At 40.5% G+C, this 24886-nt stretch overlaps 1 protein-coding gene across 1 annotated transcript in view; it reads left to right on the plus strand.

Annotated features, from left to right (window-relative positions):
* Positions 1 to 194: 194 nt before the first annotated feature.
* tbck (TBC1 domain containing kinase) overlaps positions 195 to 24886 on the plus strand; it is a 61189-nt gene continuing 36497 nt past the window's right edge. Inside the window, exons 1-21 of the mRNA XM_085355852.1 lie at positions 195 to 387; positions 1499 to 1571; positions 1769 to 1883; positions 1994 to 2067; positions 2632 to 2773; positions 2854 to 2914; positions 3012 to 3073; positions 4534 to 4595; positions 4715 to 4863; positions 5413 to 5551; positions 5651 to 5750; positions 6045 to 6094; positions 6226 to 6355; positions 6496 to 6594; positions 6669 to 6731; positions 6831 to 6957; positions 7123 to 7173; positions 7274 to 7357; positions 12361 to 12446; positions 15362 to 15398; positions 20347 to 20508. Of these exons, the coding sequence (XP_085211978.1) occupies positions 195 to 387; positions 1499 to 1571; positions 1769 to 1883; positions 1994 to 2067; positions 2632 to 2773; positions 2854 to 2914; positions 3012 to 3073; positions 4534 to 4595; positions 4715 to 4863; positions 5413 to 5551; positions 5651 to 5750; positions 6045 to 6094; positions 6226 to 6355; positions 6496 to 6594; positions 6669 to 6731; positions 6831 to 6957; positions 7123 to 7173; positions 7274 to 7357; positions 12361 to 12446; positions 15362 to 15398; positions 20347 to 20508 (2059 nt within the window). The remainder of the gene's footprint in view (positions 388 to 1498; positions 1572 to 1768; positions 1884 to 1993; positions 2068 to 2631; positions 2774 to 2853; positions 2915 to 3011; positions 3074 to 4533; positions 4596 to 4714; positions 4864 to 5412; positions 5552 to 5650; positions 5751 to 6044; positions 6095 to 6225; positions 6356 to 6495; positions 6595 to 6668; positions 6732 to 6830; positions 6958 to 7122; positions 7174 to 7273; positions 7358 to 12360; positions 12447 to 15361; positions 15399 to 20346; positions 20509 to 24886) is intronic.

The following is a 24886-nucleotide window of genomic DNA, read 5'->3' on the forward strand; positions in this document are numbered from 1 at the left end:
TTGCAATAACAAAGTCAGTGTTAACCCTTTTGCTCCAATCATGGGCTTTACCTCAGTTTTGTGTTGAATTACATTAAGGGTGAAGTTGGATAATATACCACATCACCGTATTGATTAATGTTTCTTTCATTCATGTTTTACGCATAATTTCCCCTTGCTGTTTCCCTTTATCTGTTTTTCAAGCCAGTGGCACAATGCGCTCCCTTAAAGACGCCCAGCTAGGAGCCTTTACCTTCTTTGCCTCAGCTCTTCCACATGATGTCTGTGGAAGCAATGGACTCCCTCTGACTCCCAACTCCATCAAAATCCTGGGACGTTTCCAGATTCTCAAAACCATCACTCACCCCAGACTCTGCCAGTATGTGGACATTTCCAGAGGGAAGCACGGTATGGCTTTCTGTCTTGTCTCTTGTAGTGCTAAAATAAAAATGTGTAACCTGTCATCACATTTCATATTAAGCACTTAAACAACTTATCTAAATTGAAGCTATTAATTTGGGCTTTCAGTACAGAACTTACTAAAGTGGTGACACATAACATGTTTAATGACACGCTTGTGTTGGATACATGTTTGCTATGATTTATGAATTTTGGGAATACCTATAAAGCACATGACTCTGCTGTAAGCAAAGGGGTTCAAAGTGTGCCAAGGAAATATTACCCACACCACCACCAATACACCAGCCAGGCAGAACTGTTGATACAAGGCAGGATGGATCTATGCTTTCATGTTGTTTATGTCAGATTTTGAGCCTGCCATCTGAAGGTTGAGACTCATCAGATCAGGCAGCGTTTTTCCAGTTTTCTTGTTTCCAGTTTTGCTTATCCTGTGCAAACTGTAGCCTGTTTCCTGTTCTTTGCTGACAGGATTAGCACCTGGTGTTTTCTGCTGCTGTAAGCCCATCTGCTTCAAGGTTCCACATGTTGCGTATTCAGTGATGCTCCAAGTCGTTATTAGAGTTTTCTTCTCTGACTTCTGACATCAACAAAGAATTTTCTCCCAGAGAATTGCCACTCACTCAAACCAGCCCATCTGGCACCAACAACCATTGTCATGTTCAAAGTCACTGAGGTCACCTTTCTACCCCATTCTGACGCTCAGTTTGAACTTCAGTAGATTGGCTTGACTCTACATGCTTAAATGTGTTGATTTGCTGCTATGTGATTTTTCTAATTAGTTGTACCTAACAAAGTGGCCACTGAATGTATATCTATGTATTTACAAGTGGGAAACATGACATGTACTACATAGTATGTCATTAAGGAGTCCTTCAAACACCATCCTTACATAATGGTTGTGAACATTTGGAAAATACAAATCCAGAAGTTTTTTGTTTTTCTTTCTGAAATTTGCCTTTCCGACAGCAAAAGTCTTGATTGTATTTGTATCTCAACCTTTTATCCTTCTTGCTAGATTTCGAATTAGTCCAGGTGTATTATCAATAGTGACCCTATTGCTGGTTTTAATAATCATTATCTTTTTTTTCTTGCTCTTCAGAACGGCTAATCGTTGTTGCTGAACACTATGAGAACTGTTTAAGCATTTTCCAAAAACCAGAAAACGCACCCAGGTAAAACGACCAAAACTAACCAGACAGCAATACACAAAAAATGTGAATGTGACTGATGTGAATGATTCATTGTTATTTTACCTTTCTTTACTTTCACTTTTGAACAGTTCCCTTTAAACCTTATTGTTCATAAGGTTTTTCATGTGATGTACACTTTTCAGCGCATTAACAATAAAAAAGGTTTCTGTTTGTGCTAGTGCAGAAAAGGTGCTGCAAATAGCCTATGAGGTTCTTGAAGGCCTGGAGTTTATGAACAAAAATGGTTTGGTGCACCGAGCCCTCGGCCCAAACAATGTCCTCATGGACTGCAAGGTACTGTTTCTATCAAAGTCATCAGGTTTACGCTAGCCTGAGTTACTGTCTAGTTTTAAAGAAATTGGAAAAAAAGGTCTTGCACTCTAATGTCGAGCTTGTCTTTGCAGGGGAACGTCAAGCTGGCAAAGTTCGGCCTTTATCACATGACTGATCACGGGGCAGATGTGGATTTTCCCATTGGGTATGTCCTTTTCTTCTCTTTTTTTCCTTCAGTTAGCTCAGTGTAAAGGGTCAAGTCTTCACGCATATCTGGTTTCTGTTACTCAACAAAAAACAGGCAATTGACCGTAAAAATGATGCATAATTGGCTCATATCCTTTTTCACAGAAACCAGCTTTTAGGGCATCCTGATTAAGGAACTGTCACAGATCTTTGGGCTTTGATCACAATCCAAAGGTCTTCATGTTCTACCAAGTATCTGTGTAATATCCTTTTGCAGACTGAGAAGAGAAATGATGGCACATTCCTGTGACTTTCATGAAACATTTGGTGTTGAAAGTTCAATAAATGTAACTGACAAACAGCTTTCGCTTTGAGGAACAGCTGTTTGGACATCATTTATTAACAAGAACAATAACAACACTTTACATAGAGTAATAAAGAAGATGTCATATTAGATATAAAACAGAAATTCAGCAAATTCCCTGTGGGGTTTAAAGCCTTAATTAACTTGCTGTTTATAATTTGTCTTATTCTGAGGCTTATAAAAGTGCAATACTTATCTGCTCTGTCATTTTTGCCTCAGGTACCCATCATACCTTGCTCCAGAGGTGATCGCTCAGGGCTCCTTCCACCCCAGTGACCCTTCCCGTGATGAAGCTCCTCTGCCCTCGGGACCAAAGTCTGATGTCTGGTCGCTCGGCATTTTGCTCTTTGAATTGTGTGCGGTAAGAATTCTTAATAAACATTCATGCAAGATTTTGGATTTTTGTTTAGAAATTCCATCTTAAAATCGAATCAATTGCAGGGCAGAAGACTCCTGCAGAATATTGATATAAGCGAGAGGCTGAAATTCATTTTAACCCTGGGTGAGTACAAAGGTCATCTGGGTTATTCAGAGCACAGAAAAAATTGTGCCTCTAGTCTCGTTTAGGCTTAAGTGGCGATGTTGTTTGTCCTCCTTAGGTTGCATGGATGACATTGTCACTGTCCTTGCTGAGGAACATGGTTGCTTGGATACCATTAAGGTAAACCTAATGTCTGTTTGACCGGCAGCAATGTCATAGCTGGTGTTGTCTGTATGTGTGTGTGTGAAACCTACTATAACATAAACTCCATAAAAGACATTTTGAATGCTTTCTGTCTGTCTATGGCCAGATTTTGTCAACACATTAAAGTCACAACTATTCAAGATATACTTTCAGCGTTTGCAGATGAAATCAAAGAGAAGTTTAAATATAGGCGTGATCTGAGTACGACGTGAATAAGCCTACTTATGAATCATGCAGACAAATGTTGTGACGATGGGCAGTTAGGTTTTTGTTTTCTGATAAAAATACAGAGTCATTAAAGTTGGATTTATCATCACAGTATTATAGTCACGTGTAAAACCTACATTTATCTCTAGGTTGGCTGTGTTTTGATGTCTTTGATCTTCATGCTAATTGGATACCTAAATGTAGGTTCTGAAATCAAAACAGCACGAACCAGATTGTACATATATTCAGTCTAAAAATATTGTTGTTTTACTCACCTAAATTATTTTAGTTGTTTGGGTGGTTGATTTCACTCAAATAATTATTGAATATTTTTTACATAAATGGTGGAGTTTGTGATTCAAACAAAAATATCTTATATAGGTATGTATGATGATGAATGGATATAAAAGACAAACAAAAACAGTATATACAGTATGCTTTCATCCAGCAGCAGGTATGGTGGATGTTTATGTACGGACACTATGTGACCATTCTAAGTGTTCATCAGAGTGACGGACTGTGGAAAGATACTGTGTTTGTCTGCTTGTTTAGTCGTACAGTGCTCTGTAGCGCCTACCAGAGGAGGGGCGTTAGAACAGGTTTTGTGTGGGGTGTGATGGGTCTGCAGTGATATTGCCTGTTCGTTTCCTGATTCTGGATTTGTACAAATCCTGAATTGAGGGAAAGTTAGCAGCAATGGTCTTTTCTGCAGATGTCATTATTGACGTCTTCTGCACACTCTGTGGCTTATTTAAGCACTGTCTGTTACATGCAAATCCCTAGAAGTTTTGTAACTAGTACATGCTCATGCTACGGTTTTGTTTGGCTTGTACTTAATGTCACAAAAAGTTTTTTTGAAAGGGTAGTAGATTTTATGGATTTTTAGGAGTTTATGGACAAAGAAACAAAGAAACAGAAAGAGATTTCATGCATTATTATATTTGAAAATGTGACATAATGTAAGTTGGGAAGCAGTTTCAATATGGCCAGGGCCCTTTTATGTGAAGTTTGCATGTTCTCTCAGTGCTTGTACACGTCATTATCCTGGAGTTCTGGTTTCTTCCACCATGGAAAACACTGCTAGGTTAACCAGGTTGTCTTGGCGATGGACACTCTTAAACAACTGTGCAAATGCTCACTAATATTTCTTGACTCTTATTGGGAAGCATCAATGCGGTGTGTCTGTTCCATTTATGACAGCGTTGATCATATTTGTATAATATTTACAGGAGCTGCCTGACAGTGTTCTTGAGTTATTAAGGAAGTGCTTGACCTTTCTTCCATCTAAAAGGTAAATCCAGTTTCTGTTGGATTTCATATCCTATTGCAGGTCATTAGACATTAAGTTAAAAAGAAAATCTTTTTTGGTGTCATGATAATCATGTCTTTTGACTTTTATACATAATATAGGCCAACCCCTGCAGAACTACTGCAAGACCCTGTTTTTAATAGCATCTCCTGCCACTACACACCCTTCCAGAAGCCTGTCAGCCTGTTCTCCTCATCCCTGCGCTGTGCACATCTGGTGCTCCCAGACGACATCAGTGACCTTTGCAAAGGTCTTACCCACTTACACACAAACAAATATGCAGACTTACACAGACACTGAAACACACAACAACGTCGGACATACACAAACCATATGTCGAACTACTTTCCTTTGATTAAAAACCTTAAAAACACTCTTAAAGCAGAACAGATTATCCAGAAATTGCTTTAATTAAGTGTTCCTTTACTAATAAAGTCGTAGCATTGTTTTATCCTCCTTTTCACATACCATACAGTCCTGTATTTAATTCCAAACTCTCTTTTCTCTTCACCACGCCAACAGCTTTCCACTGTCGAGAACATCTTGACAGTAGAAATGAGAAAGTTTTGTTTTTTCCTGCTTTCTAGTTCTGGAAGCGATTTCCTTAGATTTACGCTGTTTATTTTATTTGTTGCAGGCCAGATGAAATAATAAAAAAAAAAAAGACTTTATTAGTGTCATTTCCTTTTCAAACAGTCACTACTTTCACCATTTATTTTCATATGTTGTAGAGCCACCTGTGCCTGTTGGGTTTTTACTCTTTTTGTGTGTGTGTATATGTTTGTGTGTGTGCTATTAGACGACGATGAGGATTACCTGTCGGAGCGGGCCATAGATGAGGTTTATCATCTGTGGTGTCTGGCAGGTGGAGACCTAGAAAAGGAGCTCACCAACCAGGAAATCATTCAGTCCAAACCACCGATCTCCACACTGCCCAAGTATAAAACAACATATGCACAAACACAAAAGACTGAGCGGTTGGCAGTTTTTATTTAAATTTTGAGCCTGTCTGCATCTTGATTGCATCTCCTTTTCAGTTTCGTCTTGGAGGATGGGGAGACGTTTGGCCAGGGCAGGGATCGGAGTTTCTTGCTCGATGACACGACAGTGACGCTGTCTCTGTGCCAACTCAGAAATGTAAGACCGTAAAATGTGTACATTTCTTTATGAACACTCCTGCACTATCTGCAGCCTTCTGGGCTTCCTTTGATATACTGAAAACAACTGCAGTCATTATGCCACTCGTACTTCTGTATTAATAAGTGTGTTTTTATTAGTTGACAAAATCTTTTAATGTTGCCTTGCTGTATTGCAACTGCAGTAAAATTGCACTTGCAATAGAAACTATAAATTACTATAGAGACTAGATATTTATAGAAACTATAAACTTCTGTTACTGTTTTTACCATAAGTGGTCTTTTTTTCCCCCAGAGGTTGAAAGATGTAGCCAGAGAAGCCTATTACCCTCTCCTCGAAGACGAGTAAGTGCTCTCAATCTTGAAGTTGCTCTTGTCATCCTCTCCTCCCCTTTAGTATTTTACACCTTACTTCATCATTTATTTTAGCTTGAGAAATGTCATACCCCCCCTCTGCTTATTTCTCCCTCCTCCAGACAGTCGAGTTTGCCCCAGTCCAACAGCAGCAATGAACTGTCGGCCGCCGTCACGCTGCCACTCATCATCCGTGAAAGAGACACCGAGTACCAGCTCATCCGCATCATCCTCTTTGACAGATTGCTCAAGGTCAGGGCTCCATACAAATTCATATGCAGCACTCAGCATGCAAAAGCATTTCCTCAGTTTCTGTCCTGTATTTGTAGTATTTGTTGTTTAAACGTGTTATTGTTAGACTGGGACTCAATAATGTATTGCTTTGACTTTAGGCCTACCCGTACAAGAAGACCCTAGTGTGGAAAGAAGCCAGAGTGGACATTCCCCCACTTGTACGAGGGCTGGCGTGGGCTGGCTTGCTGGGCATTGAGGTACAAAATAAATCATGAAAAGTTGCATTTTTATATTTGTTTGTGGTACCGCTTACTCTCCTTCTTTTGCACAGGGTGACATTCAAGCTAAATATGAAGGTATAGACAAGGATACTCCCATACCAACTGACAGACAGGTACACAGCTGTTTAAAAATGCATGTTACGCCGTGTATACAAGTGGATTTAATCTAACTTCATTCAATCTCTTTTGTCTTTTCGTGCACATGCTTACAGATTGAAGTGGACATCCCACGGTGCCACCAATATGATGAGCTGCTGTCATCTCCCCAGGGCCACATCAAGTTCAGACGTGTGTTGAAAGCGTGGGTGGTGTCTCACCCTGACCTGGTCTACTGGCAGGGTCAGTCATTCTCTTGTAACTCGCACTATTTATTATTGTACTGTACATAAATAGACACTAGGTGGTGGTCATGCCACACTTTTCAAATTCCTTGTTAAATTTCTTGACCCTACAGTTGAATTTGTGTGAAGATCATGAGCTGTTCTGACTTGATTTTCACTTCAGGTTTGGATTCGCTTTGTGCCCCCTTTCTATATCTGAATTTCAACAATGAAGGCAAGACTTTTAATGTGAACTCAAGTAGCTAACTAGTATTTTATCTCCATTTTATTTTCATACTTTTCATACTTTCATTTTTATCTGATTCTCTTCCCAGCTTTGGCATATGCCTGCATGTCTGCCTTCATCCCCAAGTACTTGTACAACTTTTTTCTGAAGGACAACTCTCATGTGATCCAAGGTAAGCTATACTTGAGTAATCTTCGCACAACTCAGAGAGTTACTTACGCACTAATGAAATATTCAGTTTTCATTCTTCGAGCAGACGCTGTTCCATATTATTTTATTACTTGTTGTCATTTCTACCGGTTATCATATGTAGTCAACTACAAGTTAAGTAATAAGCATTAAACGTTGTCTGAGCATTCAGTTAAGTTCAAAAGCAAATTATCATCGGCTGGCACTGAGCATCAGCCCGTCAGCTCAATGTTGATTAAATTTTGGCTCCATGTTGCTTCTAAGCTCTGAAAACTAATTTCAGTCTTTCTTAATGGAGTTTGCAGCTGAGTCGCATCATTTAGAGATAGGGAAACAAATGAAACTGCAAGTGCCTGCAGAGAAATGTCACAGGCAATTCGTACGTGACTGATAAACAGCTGCACCATACACCTCTTGAACTCCATGGGGAATGTGACTATTATCATTTCTTCCCCTGCTAGATGCCCTGGAGAGAGCTGTCTAATGTTTATCTTTCTGGTCAGAGCTCCTTTGTAGATGAACTGTGTGAAGAAATGGGGCTTGCACAGCTTTGTGCAGCATGAGTTTACATTCACTATGTACTGAGGTTGAGAAAGGCTGAAAAGTGGATCAGGAGAGTACGAGCAACATGTGGGTAACACATAAGAGTTGACTAAATTTCAATAAAACTGATTCACTTGATGGAATTACTACACTCAAGCTTTTCTGAGTCACGTTTGTGTATGTTTTTCTTTGATGAACAATACTGCACCACCCCTCATTTCTTTATATTTTGCTTGAAAAAAGAGAAATAGGTTCAGCAGTTTATTGAAACGTGTACAAATATACATAGCAATGCAGTATATAAGGAAAAAACTGAGTCAATAGTCAACATTTGGTATGACCACCTTTATTCTTCAGCACAGCCTGAACTCTCTTAGTCTGATTGCTTTACATTTCAATCAATCAATCAATCAAGGCTTTATTTGCCACGTGCCGGTTGCCCTGCAGTGAAATAGGACCCCCCCCTCCGACCTTACACACACAACACAGACATCAGATGAGGATACAGGTCGGAGATCGGTAGCCATCCATCCATCCATCCATCCATCCATCTTCATCCGCTTTGTCCGGGGCCGGGTCGCGGGGGCAGCAGCCTAAGCAAAGAGGCCCAGACCTCCCTCTCCCCAGCCACCTCCTCCAGCTTATCCGGGGGAATACCAAGGCGTTCCCAGGCCAGCCGAGAGATATAATCTCTCCAGCGTGTCCTGGGTCTGCCCCGGGGCCTCCTCCCGGTGGGACATGCCTGGAACACCTCACCCAGGAGGCGCCCAGGGGGCATCCTTGTCAGATGCCCGAACCACCTCAGCTGGCTCCTTTCGATGTGGTTTCGGTAGCGTTACAGAAAAAAACACTGAAATATACACTACAATGGGAAAGTACAAGAGGGAAAAAAAGAGACCTCTACTCATGCTGGGCTCCTGGGAGGACAGCATGTGTTTTTGTTCGGCTGCAGCCTTGCGACCGCAGCTGGCGCCGAAAGGGTATCCGCATGAAGTGATGGTGCTTTTTACTTTAGTGCGAACAGCTCATATGAATTTCAAAGCTGTTCTAACAGTCCAACACTGGCCTCTCAATCTCCCATTGGAGAGCCGTGAGCTTCTCCATGATGTATCACCATGTACCCCAACCAGAAGCCTTGGATGAACCGGGATGTTCGTCTCCTCCTGAAGGCCCGCAACACCACCTTTAGGTCAGGAGATGCACACGCCTACAGTACAGCCAGGGCTAATCTAAAGAAGGGCATCAAAAAAGCCAAACACCATTACAAAAAGAAGGTAGAAGAACACTTCTCCAACTCCAACCCCCGACGCATGTGGCAAGGACTCCAGACCATCTCAGACTACAGGACCACTAAACCCTCCCCCGCATCCTCTGATGTCTCCTTCCTCAACGAGCTCAACAACTTTTATGCTCGTTTTGAGCGAGGGAACCCCACAACCACAACCAAAGCAGACGTGACGCCAGACCACCAACCTCTGACTCTCTCCCCCACCGATGTAGGAGCGGTGCTGAGCAGGATCAATGTCCACAAGGCTGCAGGTCCTGATGGCATCCCCGGGCGTGTTCTCAGAGCGTGTTCTGGGGAGCTTGCAGGAGTGCTGACAGACATATTCAACCTGTCCTTGGCCCACGCTGTGGTACCGGCCTGCTTCAAATCCACCTCCATCGTCCCGATACCCAAAAACTCCAACCGATCTTGCCTCAATGACTACCGCCCAGTAGCACTCACCCCCATCATCACTAAGTGCTTAGAGCAGCTGGTCCTAGCACACTTCAAATCCTGTCTCCCCCCCACCCTGGACCCCCACCAATTCGCATACCGCCAGAACAGGAGCACAGAGGATGCAGTCTCCATCGCACTGCACTCTGTCCTCTCACACCTGGACAACAACAACACCTACGCCAGAATGCTGTTTATAGACTTCAGTTCAGCGTTCAATACAATCCACCCCTCACAACTCATCAGGAAACTGACAGACCTGGGCATCAGTTCCCTCATCTGCAAATGGTTACTGGACTTCCTGACCAACCGCCCCCAACATGTCTGGCTGGATAACCGCTGCTCATCTACAATCACGATGAACACCGGTGTACCACAAGGCTGTGTGATGAGCCGTTTCCTCTACTCCCTCTTCACCCACGACTGCAGACCGGCTGATGGTTCCAACACCATCATTAAGTTTGCATATGACACCGTGGTGATTGGCCTCATCAGTGACAACGATGAGGCCGCCTACAGGGCGGAAGTGGATCGTCTGACTGAGTGGTGCGACACAAACAACCTGCTGCTTAACACCGAGAAGACCAAGGAGCTCATCGTGGACTACAGGAGGAATGCTGACCCACATCCACCCATCCACATTAAGCGTGTGAGCAGCTTCAAGTTCCTGGGAGTCCACATCTCCGAGGATCTCACCTGGACGACCAACTGCTCCAAGCTGGTCAAGAAGGCTCACCAGCGCCTCTTCTTCTTGAGGATTCTGAGGAAGAACCACCTGTCCTCAGACATCCTGGTGAACTTCTATCGTTGCACCATCGAGAGCATCCTGACCAACTGTATAACAGTCTGGTACAGGAACTGCTCTGCCTCGGACCGGAAGGCGTTGCAGAGGGTCATGAAAACTGCCCAGCGCATCGCCGGAGCACCACTTCCTGCCATAAAAGACATCTACAGGAAGCGGTGTCTGAAAAGGGCTGGTAAAATCATCAGGGACCCCAGTCACCCATCACATGGACTCTTCACCCTCCTGCCCTCTGGGAGGCGCTACAGGAGCCTCCGGACTAAGACCACCAGGTACCGGAACAGCTTCTTCCCCACAGCTGTCAGACTCCTGAACTCTGCCTCCTGACATCTGACCCACGTTAACACATGGACTGAACATACACACACCCACAATGGACAACTGTACCCTCAAACACACAATAATAAAATGAACTGAACCACCACTCACAACCACTAGCACTTTATATAGCCTCTGTAGAAATTATCCACATATCTCACTTATCTTAACTGCACTACTGTATAGCTCTGTAAATAATCATTCTGTACATACGATAATTTTTAACCCTACAACTGTTTACAACTTGCATAGTTCCCATTTCTGTATAACTCTATATCTCAGATTTCTGTAAAGTTATTTATTTCATATTCTGTATAGTTTTTCATATTTATATCCTGTTCATATCCTGTACATAGCTTGTACTCACTACAGCCTGTACATACTTATAGTTATAGAATATTCACAACATACTTCATACCGTGTACATTATAACATACCTTAATAGACCCATTTCTGTAATATACTTACATATCTATATTATTGCTAATATATATTGTAATATATCTATATCACTAAAGCACTTCTGGATGGATGCAAACTGCATTTCGTTGCCCTGTACCTGTGCATGTGCAATGACAATAAAGTTGAATTTTATTCTATTCTATTCTATTCTATTCTATTCTATTCTATTCTATTCTATGTAAGTAGTCGTTGGGAATAGTTCTCCAGTCTTCTTGAAGGACATTTCAAAGCTCTTCTTTGGATGTTGGCTGCCTTTTCTTCTCTTCTTTGTCAAGATGAGCCCACACTGCTTCAGTAATGTTGAGATTTTGACTGTGGGGAGGCTATTACCTAATAACTGCTATGACGCCTTCCAGTCAGGTTTTAGACAGAACCACAAGGTTCCATCTTGGGACCCCTTCTGTTTAACATTTACATGCTCCCACTGGTGAATGGTGTAGGACCAAAATACATCAGTGACCTCCTGACCCAGTATGAACCTTCCAGATCCCTCAGGTCATCTGGATCTGGTTTTTTATCAGTTCCCAGAGTCAGAACCAGACACAGAGAAGCTGCATTCAGCTTTTATGCTCCTTATATCTGGAACAAACTCCCAGAAAGCCTCAGATCAGCTGAAACACTCAGTTTATTTAAATCCAGGTTGAAGACTCACCTATTCTCAGCTGCATTTGAATAAAGCACCAAATCCACACTTTTAAGCTTAAATTTCAAAACTTATATTTTATCTACTGTTCTGATTTTATCTACTGTTTTTTTTAATCAATTTTAAATCATGCTTTTTATTGTTTTCGTTTTTTTAATGTCTCTGTAAAGCACTTTGAATCACCTTGTTGTTGAATTGTGCTATATAAATAAACTTGCCTTGCCTTGCCTATTGAAGGGAATATTGACTTTCAAGCTCATTGTAAAAAATCACCTTATATACTTTATTTCATTTATGTTTGCATATGTTTCAATAAATTGCTGCACCTATGTTTAATTTTTCTTGCAAACTATAAAGAAACGAGAGGTGGCTCAACACTGTTGGTTGTATTTTCTACTGGTTACTATAGAGCTTTGTTTGGTCAGACCTACTGTTCTTCACGCCTGAACACTCAAACTACTCAGTACACTCTTTATGGACCTTTTGCCTCTTTTTCAGAGTACTTGACTGTCTTCTCTCAAATGATTGCCTTCCATGACCCAGAGCTAAGCAACCATCTAAATGAGATTGGCTTCATCCCAGATGTAAGTTACCAAGAGTGCAAGTGTTCTGGCAGAGTGATGAAAATAAAAGTCAGCAGTGTAGGACATGCCTGGTTATTAACATTTTTTTGTTATTGCAAATGTATATTTAATGGCAAGTCAAAAATAGTACAAAAATATTCTTAGTGTCTCATTGCCAGGGGACAAAGAAAATGACCATCCATAGATTGTTACGTATATCTTTTCATAGTCAATGACATTTTTTGTTCCACATCCCCGTTTCCAGAATTTGTGGCCAGGGTCAAGTTTTCCCCATAGTCCGCTGGTAATGATTTATACAGCGGCTAATGTCTGCAAGGCACACTTAATGATTGTCCTCTGTCAGGCTTACCTTATTTCTCTTACTTTGCGCCACCTCTCCTCGCCCTTTGCTTTCCTTCTTACGGCTCTGCTCAGACAGTGACAAGGTTAAAGTCTCCACCGTCTCTCCAGGGTTTCAGTTTGTGTGCTGATGAATGTGTGTCATCCACAGCCCGGCCTCTGAGACGTTACCCGATGAAAAGTGGGGTCTTTATCACAGAGGAGTCAGGGATTTAAGTCTCTAGTTCCTCAGTGTCTGATATTGCAGCTGTAAAATGGAGCAAGTGAAGCACCAAACTGTGCTTGTTGATTGTCAGAATATGAAAGTGTATGGAGAAAAAAATGTAGCCTGCAGGTGATTTTGCTTTTTTTTTTTGGCTGTTTAAACATGTTTTTATGCTAAACAGATGCCCTGTTGTAATTATTTTAGTCTTTTGCGCCTTCATTGTTCAGACTTGGGCCTTCCAAAAACTGCTTATCATTCTGGGTTGTCATTTAGAGCATGTACAGTACTACCATTTCAAAGGGGACTTTGTATGCTTGCTTTTGTTGTTAGGCCAGGGCAATACTGGAACACTCTTTGTTGATACAGCTTTCATGCTTGATTTCAGTCCCAGTAATCAGACTTTATATATAATAAATCCCTTTTCCCTTTGTGAACTGCAGAGCACACTCTGAGCTGTTGTTTTACTCAGGCAGTAAATCCATCTGCACTAAAAGGCCGAATGTCACTGCAGTATGAATGGATTTCTCATACATGCAAACCGGAACATGGCTAGTTCAACACACTTTGTCTTTCAGAAAGAAAGAAAAAACCAAAAATGTTGTGCAAACATGCAGAAACCACAAGTAATCTTTGGAAATGCTGCAGAGTTCCTGGACTCCGCTCCAGCAGAGTCAAATTGCATGTTGCCAGTGGTTTAATTCAGGGCCACTTTCAATTTTGGCTACATCGCCTCTCCTGAGTCTGCCATTTACACCTACGCTAATCCAATCTGGCTGTACTCGCAGTCCTGCTGCTGGGCTGTTGCGGCTGAGGATGAGACTCTGAGTGCAGTGGCCGTCTCGTCACACTTAGGCACACAAGAGGTCCACTGAACAGTCACCAGCTCCCTCGCAATTAGCAATCAGTAAACTGGCTGAGATAACTCCGCTGTTGCTGCTCCAGAGCTTTTGCCGCTGAAATTTACAAAGCCTTGGTGACAGTGGCCAGCAATTGGCAGTTGCTAGAACAGTTGGTTAATGGCGTAGTGTGTGTGTGTGTGTGTGTGTGTGTCTGTATCTGTCTGTGTGCCTTATTTCATTTCAATTTTATGCTTTTCCTCCCAGGGAAGTGCAGAGAGTAAATAAGAGAGAAAGAAAGGACGAATGACAAGTGACAAGATCAGTATATTGAGATTCATTTTCATTGTTAGCGTTTTTCCCGTCGACTTATAACCAAAGTCAGCAGTTTGCTCTTTATTGCTGTTACGGTTTCTTAGCTGTGGAGATTCACAGCCATGTGTGCTGCTTTTCTCAGAGATTGAGTCTTAGCGTGTTATTTTGAGTTGATGTGTTGAATACTACGCACACATGAATGCTGTATGTGATCCCCTGCTGAATTGGTAAGTTTGCTCTCTTCCAAAGAAATGAACAGTCTTAAATTTTTGTGCTAGTTTCATTTTAATTGAATGAGAGTCAAATAAGTATTTTATCCCCAAGCAGAACATAGCAACTGGAGGAGAATCCCTTGTTGGCAAGCTCAGTGGTCAGACGTTTCTTTTAGCTGGTCACCAGGTTTGCACACATCTCAGGAGGGATTCTAGCCCACCCCTCTTTACAGAGACTCTCTAAATCCTTTTCTTACTTGCTGCTTGGCAGCTCAAAGCTTCAGCTTTTCTTTTTTGCCTTTTCTTTTTATGGTACAGTAGATGGCCCTGTCCTTTGGCCCCTCAGTGTGGTGATGTCATCCTGTAAACTTAGCAGAAAAAAGTCCAAGAGTAATGTTTCTACCTCTGTGTTTGACCGTGGGGATTGTGTTTTTTGGGTCATACTCAGCATTTTTCTTCCTCCCAGCAAGTCAGGATGAGTTGATGCAAAAGAGCTCGATTTTGGTTTCATCTGGTCCCAGCCCTATTCTCCCAAGTCTTCTGTAAATCATTTAAATTTCTTCCATTTCTGAATAATTGGACCAGCATTTGTCAGCTTCTCTCCAAGCTTTTTTCTGATGGTCTTTGTGCAGGTTCACAGTCTTGTCCCTGACGTCCTTTGACAGTTCTTTGGTCTTACCCACGAAATGAATTGTTTGGACAGGTGTACTTACATATAACAACTTATCTATAATTGAATAATCGATCAATCGATTGTAATCTGTGTGCAATATGGGCACACAACCCGTGGCAGCCAAAATTCATGCTGTTATGTGTTATTTCTGGATTTTTAGTTGACATTCTGTCTCTCTCCATTAAAATGAAACTACCATAAAACTTAAAGACTGTTTATTACCATGTGTGTGTGAGCAAACTTAAAAATTCAGGAGGGGATCATATCATTATTTTCCCCAATGTATAAGTTATGCTTATGTCATCATCTTTTTTCTCTTTTCTTTTTCCGCACAGCTTTATGCTATTCCCTGGTTCCTAACAATGTTTACACGTAAGTACTCTTTTTTTTTTCTTTTTTTTTTTTTTTTCACCCACAATGCCCTGGCTTGATGTGGCACTGAGTGTAATCAAAAACTTTCACAGGATATTTGAAGTCAGCTTTTCGTCTGAGTGCAAATAAAAAGGACTGAAAAGGTCATTGGCTCAAATTTCGAGTTCTGTAGGTTTTTTTAAAATTTATTTTGGTCATGGTGACCTTTACTATCGCTGCTAATTAATTCCAGTCCTGTAGGGAAAGAACAGAGTCGCTCAGTCCGGCATCAGCTGAGATGTTGACCGGCACAGCTTCTTCTTTTTTTTTTTTTAATTTTGTATTTATCCGGATAAATAGTAAAAAATCCAACTTGTGACCAACAAGATAAATCAGCTGCTCAAATGTGTGTTGTATTCAAAGCGAGAAAAGAACAAAAAACACATATTCTGATGAAAACTATCAACCACTGCTGGCTTTATTCAGAACTTTCAATTTCATCTCACATGAGGGGAGTTCAGTTATTACTTAGTAATTTATAACATGAAATATGACAGCTCACAGTTCAGGTGCAGTTGTTTTGCTGAGCTGGGTTTGCAGTGAATCTATAAAATCTGCCAGAGAAAGGACCTGATTTACTTGAGTACATTTTTTTCAGCCTGCACAGAGTAAAGTCATTTAATAATGAAATAGAACGTCGGAATAAATAATAAAGTAATTGCCCAGAATGTATAAAATCCATACTAACGATCTGAAGTTACAACTGCAATTCTGCCTGTCTGTGTAAAGAATACAAACTTGCTAAATAAACATCCAGCTTTGCTTGAAGTATTTCATGAAATAAAGATAAAATAGCCAGTTAGAGTGACGACTGTTTGTATTGATTAGTATTGATTAGAGTGCATGAATTTAAAGCGATCAATAATACATTTGTACATGAAGGCCTTGAAAATATTTTAGAGGTGATATGAGACAGAGGAAAGAATACAGTATGTGGTAGAACACGGGTAGGATGTGGCAAACAAAATCAATCCCAGGCGCTCGACTCCAGGATGATAAAAATAAAAATCCTTTAATGAATATGGATTTGAAAAATGATAAAAAATGCATTAACAATTATCGGCATGCTTGCCTCCCTCAAGAGAACCTTGAGGAGAGCATGATGCTTTTTAAAAAAAAACTCTTCTATATTTATTAATGGTATCTCTACGTTGTTTTGGTGGGCTGGATTTGGATTTTGTATAATCCATCTTACCTCTGAGTTTCTTCCAGTTTTAAGGGCACCAAGGATGCAGGTGGTAGAGTAAAAAAACAAAACAAGAATCTAACCTCCCTAATAGGACTGTTCGATATAACGATATATATCGGATGACAATATAAAAACGTCTATCGTTTCATTTTACGCTATCGTTTGTTTCGTGGTGTCGCAAAATAAACTGTTTACAGCAATATTTTTTCATCGTTTTGATGGTCACTGCAGTGGCTATATTAATTTCTTAAATTTCTCTCTTTCTCTTATATTTAATTAACTACAGATCATATTTGTATCAGTGAATATTATTACAGAAGAATCTGACTTCCTTATACCAGATTCTATAGACACTTAACACTGTACAGTTCTGCTACCCAACGATATGAGGACAGTGTAACACACACTAGAGTTGTTGGGCCTACCACATGAGGAAGGCAACTGAAACACACTCCTGTCCTTCACAGCTTAAAACAATATGAGGACATGACGACTGAACACGTGTAGAGTTCACATTCCTGACTTCTAACTTCTCCTGCTGTTGTCAATAAAAGCTCTAAACCCAACACTGATGTACAGCCATCTATTTCCCCAGAAATTAAATCATGTAAACTGATCAGCGGGAGCTTATTTTGACAAAAACATGTGTAAAACGACAAAAATATCAAATTTTGTCAGGATCAAGCTGATGCTTTAAGGGAAAGTTTGGACTAACAAATGGTATAGACAATTACTTTATCCTAATGCTAATGTTGGTTTTGGTTAACTTCGACTAAAACTGATTGTTTTAGTACAATTAAAGTGCATTTCATTTATGCACTAGGCCCAACTGACACATATACTTGATGCCAAATACAAAAAAATAATGTGTAACCTGTTGGAAGAATGAAGTGGGTGTGTCACTCACCAATTGGTCTGAAGGAGGTTGAGGCAGGACCTCGGCACTTGGTGTCTGCAACAAAAGACAACAATATAACGTCAGAAACATTCTCTAATATAAATCCCGACGATTTAATATAACCACACTACTGACGGACAAGCGCCTATTTTTATCCGTTGTCGTTAGCAACAACGACGGTAACACCATCGCGATTCCGCTTGTTTATGTTCCACATAAACCTTTCACAATAAAGCTCAAGATCCTGTTTAGACTTTTCAAAATAAACGGAATCACGTGAAAGAGAAGATTATTTACGGATGAGAAATAAAAAAGAGCCACCAGGTGCTAAAAAGTAAACCTTGGACTCAAACGTTAGAACAGGCTTTTCCCCGCAGCACGCCGTGTAATAAATACTCACAAAGAAAACGGCGGCCGTTACAACTTGTGTCTAAAAATGTATCGTTTCATGCATCTGGTAAAACACTCGACTCCAGCTACATGACGCGCAGCTGAAAACACTTCCCGCAAGTCGAGCTGCCCGAGATTCACAGAATTTACAGAAAATGTTACATTTTTGTGATTTATATCGTTATCGGGACGATAAAATTCTTATATCGGGATATGAGATTTTGGTCATATCGCACAGCCCTACTTCCTAAAGAATCAAAAACATCAGAAACAATGTCTGAGGAGCTTGGGGACATCTACTGTCTCCTCTGGTCACTATGACAAGGGTGTGTACTTACTGTGCATACACTGCAAGCATGGATAAATATGCAAAGGACACCACCTAAGAAACGTTATTTGCTAATAGTTTGCTAATGCTTTTAACACATCTGGCCCTTCTGTACACACAAACACAAGATTAAGTCACTTTCTTTAAGGTCAAACCCTTGTTAGTCACTACATGCGCTTCCCTGAAAAACAAAGCAACTAATCGTCCACTTTCTGTTCAGACCAGCTCACACATGCCCGAAGATGTGTTATACTGTATGCATTAGTATGTATGGGCATTATTTCAGAAAAGGGTCCTGAAGTGCTAATTTGGACCGAGATCGTTTAAAATTAATATGAAAGTCATATTACTGCAGATGTGGCCTTATAAACTTGTACTTTGAGAGGGTTGGAAAGTTATTATAGTCTTAAAATTTTTGATAGTGCTGATCTGGATGTTTTTGAAGTTGGCCTCATGATAAAGGGGCCTTTGTAAAACTTCAACAAGTACAGAGAAGGTGAAAACTCACTTTCTGATGTACTTCAAAAGAAATGCATAACTTATCAACCAGTGAACTACTGCCAAATGATTGGAGTCTTATTAGCCTTTTGGGATGATCTAGATGTAGATATTTAGATCAGCAATATTAAGCATTAGATTAAAAGGAAAAGAAAATGTTCATAAAAATCATTTTTAGTGTAAAATTAGCAGGTTGCAGTCTTCACAGTGATGCAGGTGGTTGGCAGATATCTTTGTGTTTTAGTTGTGATATGTATGCTTCCTTTACCGGTGTAGCATCAAACATATATATTATTATCATCATTATTATTAAAGGGACATTTTTTCAAACATTTTTGTGGGGGGTGGGGATTTGGCATGCTCCCAGCATGAGGTTTGTCAGCGGATGGCAGCATTACACTTTGATCCTTTCACTGAGTGCAGGTATAGCGCAGAAAAAAGATCATATTAACAGGGGCCCAAAATTAAATGATATGCAATTAACCTGTTTCCCTCTAGGCAAACCGTCATTTACAGCAACTGTTTTAATAACTTGCTACCTTGTCGATATAAATTTTGATCGTTACACTAGAGCTGTGGTAGTGTGCAGACTGTTACAGACATTACACAACTTGTAATTTACACTAATTGAAGCCAGATTAGTCTGCATGTGCACTATCCACTGATGTTTTTGAACCCTTCACCTTGCTCGGTGATACATCTTCAGTTAAAACCACACACACAGATACCAGTTCTGGTGTGGGAAGTGTGAGTTGTGACCCTTTTAACCCTTATCCTCCCCCTGAGGCTGTGTGTGAGTCCAGTATTCACGAGGTGTGCCCTTCTGACTGCTAATGTCCCCGATCCAATATGAGACAAGGTTGGAGGGTCATCTTCCATTCACACACAGACACACTGACTGTCACTCACATGCACCGGCCAACTCGGCTGACTGCTAATGCGGTGCAGATCCTCCGAGGCATTTTCACAGCTCTCACCACAGTCACATTTTGCCCACACACACACACGCATGTCAGCTTGCCTAGTATCCACCTTAACAAACCCCCGAGATGATATAAACAGGTGGACAATGCTGGTTCCCATGCATAAATCTATACAGAAGGGAAACCTTAAATTTTAAAACACTGAGAGTAATGTGACTGAAATAATAACTGCTCTGAGACGTATTATCAGGATGTGGTTTTATTTGGCTTGGAATAACCTGTGCAGGTTTCTTGCTCTAAAGCTCCTCAGCCCCCTGATGTTCTTCCTGTCATTTTTCCACAACAACACCCACCTTGAAACATTTTTCCAGCTGCCTCCCCCACATCAAATATCCCTCCAGGCAGCATTGACAGTGCACAGTTTTGTTTAGTGAGCTCCCCGTTTTAAACCCATAAAGCCATGTTAAGTAAACGCACTGTGCACATGCAAATTATCCTCATTATACACAAACTGATTATCTATTTCTCACTGTGTGCATGCTACATGGTATTGTCCCATTTGCAGGATCCCATTGAGCATCTCTGGAGGCATGTTTCTTTTCAGGCACTCTCATATTCACTTACTTTGTAAAATCTTGTCTTTGTTGTGTTTTTTTTTTTTTTTTTATGTACCCACAATACAGATGTTTTTCCACTGCACAAGATCTTCCACCTGTGGGACACATTGCTCCTGGGTAACTCCTCATTCCCATTCTGTATTGGCGTAGCTATATTGCAGCAACTCAGGGACCGCCTATTGGCTAATGGCTTCAATGAATGCATCCTGCTCTTCTCCGACCTGCCAGGTAAGAACATCATCTGGTATGCACATCCGTGTATTTACACAGACTTTCCCTATTCCCTCTTTACAATTCTGTTCCATACAAGTGTTACTTAATTACCTACAGCCAAACAGTATATATGAGAGTTTCCCGAAAAGCTTTAAAATCTCTCATGTAAGCAAAGAAAAGTCAAACAAAAACACTTTTTTTCTGCCTTTTTTAAAATCTCACTCGAAGTGTTTCCATCTTAAAGAAGCGTGCATTTCTAGGAGGCAGTTTCTCAGAGTACTTATGTGCGCTCATGTGTCTGAGTTAATGATATCCTCAAAGCAGACAGCTCTGCACTCTTATACAGACATACTCGCTGCTTGATGTGCTCCCGGCGCTGCCGCGCTCTGCTCTGCATCTACTGAACAGTCAATTGCTGTGCCCTGGAATTAGTCTGCTCGCAGCCTGTTTGCTTCTTCATCATTTACATCATCTTCATTCAGAGTTTAAACTCTTTTTGTCTTAGCATCTCTTGTATGATATCATTAAATGAGCAATTGCAAAATTCCAGGTAGATACAAACAAATAAAGTCAGCGATAGCGATGTGAGAGTAGCATGTTGCCTGAGGCCCCTTCCTTCTTTGAGAAAGCAAAGAGACAGACATATTTACTGAAATGCAAAAAAAAGAACAAAAGGCAAAAGAATTAGGAATTGAATGCATACACCTGCACGTGGACAGACATTTCAAATTCGTTAATACCTCATTACACCACCTAAGCACCATTGTCAGTGCAGCAGCAAGAATGAGACATAGGAGGAGGAAATATTGAAAAGTCGGGATGGCAAATACTTAGTCTTTTAACTTTGCAGTATCGTTGTTAATCCCTGCAGATTTCAGTGTTTTACAGACAAAAGAAGCAATTCCAACTCCTTTCTTGTACGAAGCAGGAGGAGGGCCAACAAATCAGGGAGGAATTAAGCGGGTTTGTTCTGTTCATACAGGCTTAATGGATATGCATACTTATTAACCATGTTGGTTAAATGTATTCAATTCTTTTCACAGACTCACTCCAGGTCAGAGTTATAAATGTGTTATGGGCAGACAGTGACAGAGTGCATTTGGGATTTTGCTGTTTCCGTTGACTGCATGTTGCCGTACAGTGACGAGTCCTAACAGTGTCTCTGATTATGCATCCACTTTACTGCTCCTTTTCACTTTCACAAAGCGATTACTTAGCAAAGTATCGGTGACATAAAGTCAGCAAGCGGCATTCTTAATGCATGTCTTCAGAATATAAGTTTCACCTGGGGGATAGCTCAAACAATTTCCTTTAAAACTATATTTCCAAATGGTGCTTAGCCCTTTTTTTTCTTGCTGAAAGGCAAAATGACTTTGGGATTAAAAAAAAACAAACAATAGAGACAGGAACAATTTGTCCAAAAGGGACACTGGAGCTGACTGTAAACTGAGCCCCATCTTCTACAAACTTTAGTGGTTGCAATACGTCATTGTTTTACTGCCCGAGTCCAGGAGATTCATGTGATTGAGGCAGAAGGCAAAAGGAGATCCAGTTCTCCTTATAAAGGTAAAATATGTTGGCCTAGAGCTGCAGTCAGCTTCTCTGGCAAGATTTCCTTGGAGTTGTTTCTCCTGCCAGCTTGTTTCTGTATATCACTGCCAGCCCCATTAGCGCAGCCTGTGTATACCTAGGTAGTTACAGTGTAGTATCTGGCACTCACTCTAAACTATATTAGGACTGAAATCTAGGCTGCTGCATGACCTCAAACAGGACTTGTTTACTTAAGCTTCGAGCCACAATCTGGTCCCTACTCACAATAGTTTTATATACATTACAAAGACAGACTCCTAAGTTCTGCACACTTCAGCACAATATTTATCACCTCTAAGACAGCATGGGTCTATCTTCAATGGATTTATTGTTCTTTCTTTAGCCCCACAGTAGTGTGGCTTTTGAGATGCCATTGTGGGTCTGTCAGTCCACCGTAATGGTCAAGACTGTGATATTTCAACATGATGAATCCTTCTAACTTTGGTGCTTTGTCTCTACTAACCCCACTATCAGGTTAAAATTTCACTGCTTTAAAGCTTCAAACCTCTCATTTGTGAAAAATCCCCATTAAACTTGTCTGTGCTTTTAGGGGGAGGTTATCAAATGTTAGTGCAGTCCAGTGCAAAAGCCAGCAATCATCATATCTTTATATTTTACCATACCACACCACGTTATTTAAAAAGCACTCAAAGTAAACAACAGCAGGACTGACTAAAAAAAACAAAACCCAAAACACAACATAAAAGACAAATACAGACCAGACAGTAAAAAGATACGGGGACATATAAGAACTGTAGACGTTAACAATAAAGGCGTACATAAAAAGTGAAATAAAGTCACAGTCAACATCTCACAGTGGGTCGAAAGGCAAGAAATAGAAGGGTGTTTGTAAGCGAGATTTAAAGACAGAAGTGAAGGAGCTTGCCTGATGTCGTTTCACAGCTGCAAAAACTCTTTCACCTCTTAATTTGCTGTCCATCTTTGGAACAAGTACAAGCATCTGGTCTGCTGACCTGTGTACAGTGTGTCTTTAACAGCAGTGTACCAAAATACTTTAGCATGTTAGCATTTAATTCAAAGCAAGTCCAGCATTGTAGGCTGCTGCAAACAAAGTATTTGTACAAAGACTGCAGTATTATTTCAGAGGAAGCTACAATAAATTCAAAATTTAGTCTCTTGAGCAACAAAAACTGAATTCTTAACATTTATGAATCATAGTGCAGAATATGTGATGGTCTATTCCCTGGTTTCAAGTGTGTTAGCAGGTTGAAAAGTTGACTGCTATCAGCTCTGACAGCAAGTGATGACACAGTGCAGGACACATTGAGCTTCCTATTTTGTAAGAATGAAAACTGCAGCTAAATAATTGTTATGATAAATCATCACAACATCAAAGGAGGTTTTAGTTTTTACTTCAGAAATACAATAACAAGTGATTTATAGATGTGAGCATTTAAATCATACATTTTATGAACGTGTAAAATATAGTAAATAGCATAGAGGGAAATGCAGAGAACATGAACAGAAACAAAGGCTTAGCGTTATGTTTGAAGTTCTTTTTAATAGTGCTTCTCAGCAATTGATGAAAAAAATATGGTTTTGAAGGTCAGTGTGTGCTTTCCCTCACCACGTTCATGTTCATGAAAGCGCACGCACACGTGCACGCACACACACGCACACATAGTGAGTTATGGTAGACATCCTGTGATTTGTGTACCGCACCTGCTCCATTCTGCCATCAGGCGTGCAGAATTGATGTCCTCATACAACTGAAGCTCACATTCATTTGTTTCAGAGCAGAGTCCACATGCGTCACATTTTTGTAACTACAGGAGCTGCATGTATGGAGGCAGAAAATATATACCATGCTGCTGGCTGGACATTATAAGAGAAGACAAATAGTCTGTCCAGCTTCTGCAGCACACACGGAAGGATAAATTACAGAATCGTTTGGATGCAGTATCGAATATTACATATTTTACTGCATATGTTTAAACTCTCTTAGATATTAGATTAATTTAAATAACTTCAGGCTGAACCATCATGCAGTTTACTGAAAGCTACTTTGCAGCATTCGTGTAATCTCCACTTCACTGATTTCTGTTCATTTTGTTAATTTTAGCTTGTGCATGATGGAAGCCTATACTTAGTGGTCGTGACTATGACTGTGAACCCAGAGAGCTTACATTACACATATGACTTATTCTGAGATTCAGTGAGTTGGATGAACATTGGAGAGATCTATAAGCAGACTTGACATTTAGTTGTGAAATTTAAAAAAAAAAAGTCTTCTGCCTTTCTGTTCAAATACGCAGCTACCAGAATAAAAATTAACAGTCAAGATAATATTGCAAGACAGTAGCCCTTAAATGGTTCAGACACACTCCTCTCTTTTCCTCTTTCTTGGTAGTAAATAGGAGTAGAGACATTAATTCTCAGTGACAAGCCTATTATGCATGACACAGGAAGTCTGTAGTTGTAAATTTTCCAACAAAGAAGGGAGGTCTAGATTCAAAGAAAAATCTGTCATGTTTTCAAGTATTCATGATGTCAGTTAAATCATGTGGTGTGTATTGTAAGTCATCTTCATACATGCAAATACAGACTTATCTCCACAAAACGCCTGTTTGAGTCTCCAGATTAAAAAAAGACAAAGGGATAAAGGACCCTGAATAGTTTTCTTTTAAGTGTTGTGAATGATTTAACTGAGTAGGTATATATCAGAGTATAACATAACATGTGAAATAGGTGACCTGCTGTGCAACATTTAGACTCGGAGCGGGACATTGATCTCAGCTTCCCATTTGTTTGCAATTAATCGGATTCTGTGATTCCCATTTGA

This window comes from Diplotaxodon limnothrissa, linkage group LG6 (genome assembly GCF_057381915.1).
Source record: "Diplotaxodon limnothrissa isolate DT_005_m linkage group LG6, D_limnothrissa_male_GT1.1, whole genome shotgun sequence".
Lineage (NCBI taxonomy): Eukaryota > Metazoa > Chordata > Actinopteri > Cichliformes > Cichlidae > Diplotaxodon > Diplotaxodon limnothrissa.